Source organism: Apostichopus japonicus, chromosome 1 (genome assembly GCF_037975245.1).
Source record: "Apostichopus japonicus isolate 1M-3 chromosome 1, ASM3797524v1, whole genome shotgun sequence".
In the NCBI taxonomy this organism is placed as follows: Eukaryota; Metazoa; Echinodermata; class Holothuroidea; order Aspidochirotida; family Stichopodidae; genus Apostichopus; species Apostichopus japonicus.
Window position 1 is genome coordinate 1,368,250 of NC_092561.1, and position 11,791 is coordinate 1,380,040.

Consider the following 11,791-nt stretch of genomic DNA (forward strand, 5'->3'; position numbering starts at 1 on the left):
CCCCCCCCCCGTTGGATCCACACCATGTTGTTGCTGTCTTTCTTGTTTTGACTACATTTGTAGAATTGAATTCTTTCTGTTTATCAGTGAATCGTATGACCTTTCTTTGTGGAACGAATCTTGCATGAATGATCAATATCAAAAGATGACAAGTTTACTGCGCTTTGTCTACGGGGTTGTCTAAATATTAATAACAGAAATGAATATAGTGCTATTTTATGCCTCAGAGTTATTTAATACAAATAAATGAATCAACGTATTTGGTACCTAAATAGTGTACAGGCTTTAATACATTAAACCTGTTGTGAAAACAGAAGTAGTACGGGGAAGAAAAGGCCCCAAAAACAACACACCTGCAAACATGGCGAATACAAGTTACTTAAAGAAGCTCATTGCAGTGACGATGACCGTTTTAGTCTGTGTGGGAGGTGAGTTTTGTCTGAAATTTAAATTATCAAATGAAATACAGATAAGAAACAAAATTCTTTAATATAAAGCAAAGGAAATTATAGCGGTTATTTCTAAAACACATGAAGTTAGAGCATGGGCATTCGAGCGGCTATTTCTTCGCTAGGTATGTCATTATCGTGTTCAAATTTCAATTGGCTGATCGCGACGTACAGCCTTCATCTGTGTTGAATTATTTCATCAAACAAAATATATTAAAGTTATCTGAAGATGAGATTGAACAGTTTATGATCAAAAGTCCCGTTTTGTATTCCTTGCCGGAGGCAAAGGGAATATATGCGATGGTCATGGCGCTTGTAAACACGGTAATCGAAAAAAAAGTTAATTGTGAATTAAATTCATACTTGGTGTGTGGATCTGTCTTATGGAGTAAAAGAAGCCTTTGTTTTCTGTGAAGTTCAACTTGGTCATTTGGGGTCAACAGAGGTCAAATCTGAAAATTTGTGAACACGGTAACTCAAAAAAGTGCATCTTGTTGAACTTCATATAGGCCTACATGGTATACAAATTCAGCTTGTTGAGTACAAGAGCCCTACTGAAATTGGTAGAGGTCAAAGGCCACATGAGGTCAACAGGCATCAAAGACTGAAAAGCTTTTAAACATGATAACACCAAAATTAAAGCTACAATTAATCTGTGAATTCTCCAATGCCTTGATTTTCTTTAGCCTGTGAACATAGTTTGGTCAAATTCAGTTCAGTTCTGTGAAGGGGCTATATGAGTTATTTATTGGCATCCAAGTTTGGAAATCTGCTTTAGAGTTCATACTCTTATTTAAACATGCATGTCTTAACCAACCTCCTATCGATTTCCCGTCTGAGCCTCAAAGGGTCCACATCCTATCTCAAGGGGGAACAAACTGGCTCAAGGTGTCAAAAGGTTATATCAAATGGTGGAAGAATTGACCCAATTTCTCAAATATATTTCACAATTTATAAACAGTTATTAAAGTGTTGCTAGCTCAAAATTGGTAAAATGTGTTTTTATATTTCACATTGGAAGACAGTTCTTTCTGGATATTGAAACATTTTGGTTTACTGAAAATTCTATACTGTTCCTTACCAGTGAATGACATGGTTGATACCCACAGGATAGGTATTTTTAAAGTCTGAGAACCTGTTATAGCAAGGAATCACAAAGCTAACTGGCTTTCTGGTTATTTATGCATATATTGTTGCAAAAACGTGGTACTTCGTGAGTCTACTACACTCTCAACATTCGTGCTTAGTATACACCTTGCACGTGTCCTCCTATACCTATGAGAATTTTTCTAACACTCGTACAGTACTTGTGCTGCTGTTCTAGGATAGTGAATATCTGTTATGAAACTAATCACGTGATGATGTTGGCGCTCGACCGAATTTTCGCACCTCGGAAAAAAAAGAAAAAAGAAAGAAGAGAAACTGATTACGAATGAAGACGATATGTTAACCTTGTGACCTTTCGACCAGTTGACATATCACTATACTTTCTATTAACGAACGAATCAACGAGAATGGTCTACGGGAGACAGGGGTAGATTAAAAGAGGGTTTGTGATCCTGGAGATCCATGTCCTCATGTAGAGGGAGGCGAGTGGGAGGGGGAAGTGCGGGACGTTTCCTTGTCAAGATCTAAGCGCAAGGTTGTGCTAATAGGCTAACGACTTTCCTTCTTTTTTTTGTGAGTATGAAAGAAGGTGTACACTGCGTAAAATCCGCCCCCCCCCCCTTCACCCCATCCACCCACCCACCCACCCACTAATGTTTCCTGGCCTGCGAGGGAGGAGGGGACTTTGAAGATGTTGGGTACATGTCCAGTCCCGCATACCGCCATCCTTTTCCACTCCTCCCAGAGTAAAACTGCCCAACCACTTTTCTATTCCTTCCCTACCCTCCCCCATGCATGCAATTTGTTTCCGTTCTTCAAACTATTTCCACGTGTATATATATATGTAAATTCTTCATCTTCTATTTTTCTCTTCAGTTACTTCTTCTCAATCATTGACATGTTTCGTAAAGCCTGCCGTACTGGATCTTCGTTCAAGTAAAGATATTGAGCTGGTAGCCGTGGGAGATGGAGGAAATGTACCCACCCCCGCTAGCATTACGTATAGCAGCCGTGACAAACCAGAAATTTACAGTGACGGCAATATTGTAGCATATGGTGAGAACATGGTGAGTCGAAAGAACCAGTGGTGATATGTTGCAGACCATAACAAAAAACTACTATTAACAGATCAGGTTGTATCTCTACAGACAAAGGTTATTTTTTGTCAGTGTTATGAACATCAAATAATGTAGCTGGATTTTTTTTCCCCTATAACATCCACTCTCAAACTTTTGCATCCAAGTCGTGTAAGTTTCTAACCAGCAACTAACACACTGAATGGTACCATTCAGGAAAAGGTTTTGCTTATTTTTTCCCATTTTATTCTTTACCCATTAACAAACCGGCAACAGGGTCCAACTCAAAACGTTATACTTTCTGATCCGGAGAAGGAATATCTAAGAGGAGCGAGATTTGGGGTCCATTTCTGTGATTTGTTTCACCCAACGAGTCTTTTTCGAGCCACGCTACTCATACACAATCAAAACAGTACGTATGCTTGCAGCCAATTACAGTCATTAATTAAGTCAAGCCATTTATTGCATGCTTGCAAGAGCGCGTTCGTGCTTATAGCAACCATTTTTTTCTTTTTTTCTCTTTTTTAATATAACTTTGGAGTACATTGGATCAAATTCTTATTCATGTTAAAGATAAAAACCGATGTGTCAATCACAAGTGTGTTAGACGATTTCCCAGGGCCATACTTTTTTAAGGATGGGCCACGTAGCACAGGCCCAGATACTCCCACACAAACAGGCCACCACAAATTTCCGTATTTTTTATTAGGCCTTTTGAAAAGTGAAAACTTTGATTTGCCATGATTTATTATTATTATTATTATTATTATTATTATTATTATTATTATTATTATTATTATTATTATTATTATTATTATTATTATTATTATTATTATTATTATTATTATTATTATTATTATTATTATTATTATTATTATTATTATTATTATTATTATTATTATTATTATTATTATTATTATTATTATTATTATTATTATTATTATTATTATTATTATTATTATTATTATTATTATTATTATTATTATTATTATTATTATTATTATTATTATTATAGAAATCCCTTCTGGCACTTATTCAGTTTAGCAGTTTGTAGTAAGTCTGGTAATTACGGAGTATGGACAATCAGAAAAATGGAATATAAATGTAGCGGGGAAAAAAAAGATGAAAAAGATTGCATCATTTCGCATCTAAACCCCTTGAGATAAACTAAAAAGTACTCTAAGGGGAGAGGGACACCCTCACCTTAGACCCCCTTTACCCCAGAAAGGCGATCCTCCTGCGTAGATGTGCCCCCCCCCCCCATATCGGGTAGTCTGACTACGAGCATGCCTGTATGAGGAAGTTGTCTATATGATTAATTTAGATCTCAACTTTTAGCATGCAATATTATTGATACCCTCTGGCAATTAAACAATAATGGAGCTATCCATATTGTTAAGCTACATCAAATCATGTTTCTTTTCACATTGCCCCCCCCCCAACACCCACCCCTTGCTCCTTCGCTTTCGATTCCTCTCTCACTCACTCACTTCATGTTCTCCTTTCTTTTTTTTAAACAGCTCTCATCCCGAAAGACGCCATCAGATCTTATATAGTGTCTGTTGGCGACACACTACGATTATGTGTCAATCCAAATATTCCTAAGACATGGAAGGGGCCGATCGAATGGGTCTTCAACGGCAAGCAGACCAGCTGGCTAAAACGATGGACAGGATCGACTTGCATTCGAATTAAACATGTCGAGACCTGCCAGGCGGGTGTTTATGAGGCATATCGTAGAATTTGCGGCCGTCACACAAACCAACATGCGTTCTTTGAGGTGAAAGTGCGAGGTAAGAATGATTTTATTTTCAATTCTCCATAACATTGAGCTAGTATTGCTGTCAGATACTGATTATTATCACACACAAGCTTAGAACTATAAATCACGTAGTCGAACATCTTAATTGGTTTCGTTTTTATTTTACGATGATTATCATGGTAATCCATTTTTCTTTTTAAATAAATGGATGGATGAATGAATGAATGAATGAATGAATGAATAAATGAATGAATAACTGATAACCGAACGACCAAACGTCCGAACGACCGATCGTCCGAACGACTGAACGACCGAAAGAATGACTAAATGACCGAATGACCGAATGACCGAATGACTGAATGGCTGAACGAATGAACGACTGAACGACTAAATGTCTGAATGACTGAATGATTGAATGAATGGATGAATGAATGACTGAATGAAGGAATGAATGAATGAATGAATGAAGGAATGAAAAAATAAACGAAACAACGAACGAATGAACGAACGAACGAACGGACGGACGAACGGATGGTTATTATGACCTACTGAATTCGTAAGGCGCATGCCTCACGGCTTCGGTAAAGTATCTTGTGCTTAGTAAGTAGTAACATGCATATTTGTGTATATTCATTTTTTATGAGATGAAGCCGCAGTCCGGAGGCGCCATACACGTTTATGAATTATCCTTTCCCAATCGTAGAATGTCCTGCTGGATTCCATGGTCCACCCGCCTGTGCCTCTTCGTGTGTATCTACTTGTCAGAATGGTTACTGTTCTGCCTTAAACGGCGATTGCCTTTGTTGGCATGGATTCACTGGAAGCAACTGTGATACTGGTAAGTACTATGGAGGATGTTGAATCACTTAAATGATTTTCTGATGGCACACAGTGTGAAACTTATAGTACTGAGAATAATATTCCACACCTTCAGTTATACTCCAGGAAGTAAGATCACAGTATAGGGGTCTGTGATGTCATCAAGGAGTGTCAGCTCAGAGGTTAACGCCGGTACCTTCCAATCGTAAGGTCCCGGGTTCGAGTCACTCCAAAATTAATGTGTTTCGTCCAGTTACAGAGTTGTTGACAATTGACAATCATGGACGGTAACTATGAATCTAAGAGACTGACTTCGGTCAGCTTGCGGCTTTGATAAGCCAATGAGGCTTCTTCGCGAGTTCAAGATATATCCTTTTTTTTGTAGAAATATTCTTCTCTTCCGTGGATAAATTATTTAAAAATTAAAACAAGACATTTTCAGCTGAATTGCCCTGAAGACATCATCCATTTCATTCTGCTGTTGCCAATATCACAAAATTTGAAACATCCATTATCTTCAAAATTGCTACAAGGATGCGAATTTAGCTGGAAAAAAATCAGAGAATTGTGAGCACTTTTGTTAATCTAAGGCCTTCGATAGTTCAATTCGCTAGTTCAACCTGGCAGCGTCTTTGGCGCCTAGGACATATCGCCTGTTCCGAGCGGCACCGGTAGACCAATCCCGTTTAGTCTACGTTCTGAGGAGATTAACGTATTTGGCTGGTTTGTCAATTTAGGGAAATCATAGTTTTGCCTTTCTATATAGCACTGTCAGGTAAACGCGAAAAGTATACGAAGTTTCGTTACTATGCGAAAATCACTGCAGTGTTTGTTCGTTATATACAAATTGCAATAACCCAACCGATTAGCCGTTCTCGTGTATGGCAAGCCATGTGGGACAAACACCGCATAGTATATCCGCGTATTAATTCGAATATATACGCGTATTAATTGTACATGTGTAAAGTTTCGCTTGTTGAAGCGATCCTGCGAGCCCTCCAAAACATTTATCGTTGGTATATGTACACAGCAAGAGCGGAAATGGGTTTTTTTTCGTGTATATTCTAATTAATCCTTGCATATATTGGATTTAATCCCCATATGTGTTTTATTTAATACGTGTACATATTCGAATTAATACGTGTATATATTCGAATTAATACGTGTATATATTCGAATTAATACGTGTATATATTCGAATTAATACGCGGATATATTTAAGCCATATGATTGGCTAATAATATATACGCGTATATATTCCAATTAATACGCGTATAAATTCCAATTAATACGCGGATATATTATACAGTGTTTGTCCCACATGGCTTTCCATACTCGTGACCCCCATGGCCCCAGCCGGTATAGCCTAATCCGTCCCAGAAGTCGACGACTTTGATATTACGAACAGATGAATAACTTAATTGCAGTGTGACGTAATGATTTTTATTTGTTGTGAGAGTATACGTCTGCGTTCCTTTTTATCATTATTCTCTACAGTGGAGAGGGTTTTTTTTTTCAATTAGAGAAATCTGTCACGATGTCTTTGTTTCAAGATCAAACTAGTTGAATGTGTTCGTGTTAATAATGTAGCCTATTTGTTTTGAAGAGAAACAAAAACCAATTAGTTTGGAATTGAAAAAGAAACACATTTCCTTCTCGTTCCTTTGTTTGTTTTTTTTTGTTTTTTTGATCAAATAGCTGAAGGTCTTCATCCAGATATAGCTTCTACTTTGGGAGCAACAGCCGAAGGTGTTCTTATGTGTACAGAGCATGCAGGCTGCACATGCGCACCTGGTTGGAGCGGTATCAAATGCGATCAAGGTAACTTAATTAGTAACTAGCCTTTATGTACGCATACTACTTTCCATTATGCTATTTATGATTTGCATTAACAAATTTTAACATATTATAAGGATATTTTGATCAGTATATATCGATTCTCGGCCTTTGCTTGTTAAATTGATCTTGTCTATATAGGACCCATTCCCAGTTGCGTCCCTCAGTGAGCCTTATTATATATCATAACTCAGGACTCCGCCATGATCGCATGGTAATATGCTCAACGCTATAGGGAACATTTATAGAGAGTGGACCGAGGGGATTGTGGGTTATCTTTCTCGTTATGGCTCTGTCTTTGGTGATTTTTCAAATTTAAATTAAACAAAAATTGGGCGTTTTTGGAATAGTTAACTCATTATTTAGTTGTTTCTTTTTGTATTAATATTTTACAGCATGTGATGAGTTTTGGTATGGGCCAGACTGCGCTTTAGCTTGCAGTGGAGGGACCGAGTGTAATCGATTCACAGGCGTACAACCTTAAGGGATATCTTCTTTGACTTTATAAATTGTATATGATAATAATGTATCCTTCTTTCGGGACGAGTGGACTGTTTTTTCTTATATAATTGCTCTTACTTTATACACTTACATATAACAGTCGAAACAGAATGGAAACCATAACAGAAAACACAAAAAACACAACAAAAAAAGTGTATTTCACAAATACACGTAATTAAAATTCTCCAATTTTGTAGAGAAAAAATATCATTATATTCGGTCAGGAATTGATAATTTCATCAACATTTTTCAGCCACGATAATAAGAAGTACAGATATATCAACGGATTGTATTAAAAGGTAATAGGCCTATATAGAAGTCTGGATATCAGCACGCCATTCCAAAAAAAAGAAGATCCACGTTTAGTAACGCGGCCTTCCAATCCTTAATTCCATATCATGCATCAGTGAATAATCACACTAGCTCTACAAACAGTACTACCTAACACCCCACCATACGGTATTCATTAATAACGGAATAACTGACTATAGTCAACAATCAGTGTATGGATGGAATGACTTTGTAGTTGGGGGTTGGTTCTTGTCTGCAGTCAATTGAAATATGCGACATAAAGATTTATTCGGAGAATGAATTTGAACTTCAAAATGAAACAGAGTAATACACGGGAAGGAATTGTTTTTCAAACAATTTGTAACAAAGACTGCTATTGAAATAACCGCGTGTTATGAATCAAGGTGACGTCATGATCGCACGATTGCATTCCCACTGAACGTTAAGGGGACTGACGCCTGCATCAGTTAACTGTGAACAACGTTTAGTTCATGTCTTGTATGCTTCTTGAATAGCGCCAACTTATATATTCGTAAAATCATTTTTTTTGGAGTATTTTTTTTATATATAAATTTGACATAAGTTTGATAGCTATAATTTTCTTTGTTATTTTCTATAATGATTTGGGCAAATTGGCATACACAAAAAAAAAATCGATAATTAAACGGCACTGGTAAAAAATTATCTGTGAAATTTGTCTTTTGTTGATGTTATCGTTCTTGTTATTGTTATTGCTGTTGTCATTTTCATTGCGTTTTTTACAATAAATTGTATACTTTGAGCAACAGTAGCCTAGGTACCTTGTAAGACAATATATGTCCGAATGGACTTCATGATAGAGTCATACCTAAGTCATACCTAAGTCATACCTAAGTCATACTTAAAGTCATACCTAAGTCATACCTAAAGTCATACATGACCTTAAGTCATACTAGATCGGTCATCATGGGCGCAGGGGCCCAATTTAATTGGGACGGGGCGGGGGTGGTTGCTGTCACGATTTCCCCGAAAAGTGTAACCATAATAGAATGGCGTACTGCTGACACCCCCCCCCCCCTCACCTTTGGCTTCGTTATAAGCAATATGCCAACAGTGATACATTTGATAACATCGTCTTGGACAGAGAAAGAAACCATGGGGTGCCAACTGCGTCAAAACTCCACAACATCAATATCGGATTAGTCGGCAAGCTTAGAACGTTAGTTTAATTACCTGAGGATGAGTTTTGATTCTTTAGTACTGCCTCTCGTCAAACAAGATATTTACAGTTTTTTGTTCAGTGCCCGAAACAATATCAGCATATTGCCCGAATGTTTACCCCCTGCTACCTCATACGAAACTTATTCATGCTGTAAATCTCGAGTAGGTTTGATTATGGCAAATTCTCTTCTACTTGGTGAAGCTACATCCCAACTATCGAGATTGCAAAAGATCCAAAACACGGCTGCTCGAATCGTCGATAGGGCGAGCAGGTTTACCCCAAACACTCTTATACTGTAAGAACTACACTGGTTACCAATAACAATCCGTATTGACTATAAAATCCTCATTCTAGCTTTTCGTGCCATTAAAACTGGTACCAGTGGCGGAGCCAGGGGTATTGGTCAGGAGGAGCGAGAATGGTCTGTAGGGGCGCTTTCTTCACTATCTAAGCGGAGGTTGGCGCTTAGAGGACAGAATTTTTTTTTGAGTAAAGATACTCCCTAGATCGCCGGAAATTACCCTTTCCGGGCCTGGCTAATTTGCAGATAAACGAAGAATAAATAGGTGTCATCGCCAAATTACACCAACAAAATGTGACAAATGTCAATATGTTGATGAGAGCGCAATAAAAAAATCAATAATCGCGAATAAGTAAAAAAGTGGTAAAGAGCTGAAAAGGGCGCCAGCAGTCCATTTGAGTCCGTCAGGGGGGGGGGCCTTCGCCCCCCCCCCCCGACTGTATGGACTCTCCGCCACTGACTATGGTACCCCAACCTACCTTAATGTTCTCTACACATCAACAAGCTAAATGTAAGCCAATACGTTCGCATTATCAATTTCAACTTCAGATTCCAATGCCAGGTACAATATCTTTCGGTGACCGTTTAAACATGGTCTTAAAACTCATATTTTATTCACGACGTTTTCTATTCCTATCTTTCTCTTCTGTCATCACCTGTAAAGTTCGCATTGAGCAACTTTAGTTGGATTCTGCGCTATATAAGTCCATGAAGGTTCACCTTCATGATAAGACTAACTATTATTAAAAATTATTATTAGTAGTATTATTTATGTTGCACCGGATACACCCTTTATAGGTGTTTGTAATTTATTTTTGTTTATCTGTAATGTATCGTAAGGTCAACACATAGTCACCGATACAGAGGTAACAAGCGGGCACAGCGGATGAATGTACATGTGTATTGACTAAGAAACATGCAATGCGTTTGTAATGCCATTATATCAACACCGTATAATTACTACATATATATTCCACTATGAGGTCTGCTAACCAAACAACGATTTCAATCTGTTTTTTTTTTCTCGATTTGACGAAACAAAAAGCAAAGAAATATACAAAATACTAGTCAGTCATGCAAGTCATAAAAAATTGACACTTTGAAGGAGACTGATGTAAATTGGAATGAAGGAAATGTGTCATCTATACAACATTTATTTATCTGTATGAAACCATAAATATAAATACAAGGATTTGACCGATTTTCGTCCTGGAAGAATGACCCTGATGATGTCAGGAATGGTTTTTCCTCCTATTTTCAAGATCCAAGAAATGATTGAACAATATTTTCACCGAAGCACACGACGTATACAAGTATCAAGTTATAATGTATGTATATTAGATCCTCCTGTAAGCAGGAACTCGCGAAGAAGCCTCATTGGCTTATCAAAGCTGCAAGCTGACCGAAGCCAGTCTCTTACATTCATTTTTAACGTCCATGATTATGAATTGTTAATTGTCAACAACTCTGTAACTGGACGACATACATTAATCTTGGAGTGACTCGAACCGGGGACCTTATGATTGAAAGGCACCGGCGTTAACCACTGAGCCAACACTCCACATAATGAAGGGAATTTCATCAGCGCGTAAAAAACTGTTGTACCACATCCTTATAAGATTATTCAGTTTATGCATGAGCGTGGAAAAATATGTGGGGGGAGGGGTGGACCTGGCATATTTATGAACGTTTTACTACAAAATATAGGAATTAAGAAAACAAAAAATAGAACCTTGTGAGCATCATAGCAAAATGACTAAAGAAAATACCGATAACTATTTTGTAGATTTTGTAGTCAATCTGTTTTATGGCTTTACTCTTCACCAGTGCTTTTAATAGTTTTTCGATCTCATATTCCTGTATATATCTGTAAATGGTATATTTATTTACTGTTTTATGTATCTACTGTTTAATGCCATTGTATATTCTAGATTGTTTGTAAAGCGCACAGATGCATCGCTCGTAGTGCGCTATATAAGATTTTATTTACATTACATTACAACTAACATTTCAATCTTTATATGAGTAAATGAATTATTGACTGGCAAATTTTATATGTATATATATATATATATATATATATATATATAGATATATATATATATATATATATAGATAGATATATATATATATATATATATATATATATATATATATATATATATATATATATATGATCCATTAAACTATACATATTGAATATGGGTATTGGATGCACTAGAGGGCATCATGGGGCAATCGCTTGCCACTAGAGAACAAATACATTTAAATTGTAAACCACGGTCAAAGAAGGCGTACCAGGATCAGGTCCGTGCAAAGATGTACATCCTCTCCTTCATATGAGGATGGATCTATATGACAAATTCTGCTGTTGGAGCGTCGCGAATTCTGCCCATATGGTACGTATAATCTTCACCGTCAAGACCCCATCTACTCCTACAAACATAC

General features: G+C 37.1%; 1 protein-coding gene across 1 annotated transcript; it reads left to right on the plus strand.

Annotated features, from left to right (window-relative positions):
* Positions 1–231: 231 nt before the first annotated feature.
* On the plus strand, positions 232–8,525 carry LOC139975175 (uncharacterized). The gene is made up of 7 exons (XM_071982892.1): positions 232–428; positions 2,433–2,623; positions 2,909–3,044; positions 4,153–4,425; positions 5,098–5,232; positions 6,912–7,034; positions 7,445–8,525. The coding sequence occupies exons 1-7, from the start codon at positions 362–364 to the stop codon at positions 7,531–7,533; spliced, it is 1,014 nt and encodes a 337-aa protein (XP_071838993.1). The 5' UTR covers positions 232–361; the 3' UTR covers positions 7,534–8,525.
* Positions 8,526–11,791: the final 3,266 nt, after the last annotated feature.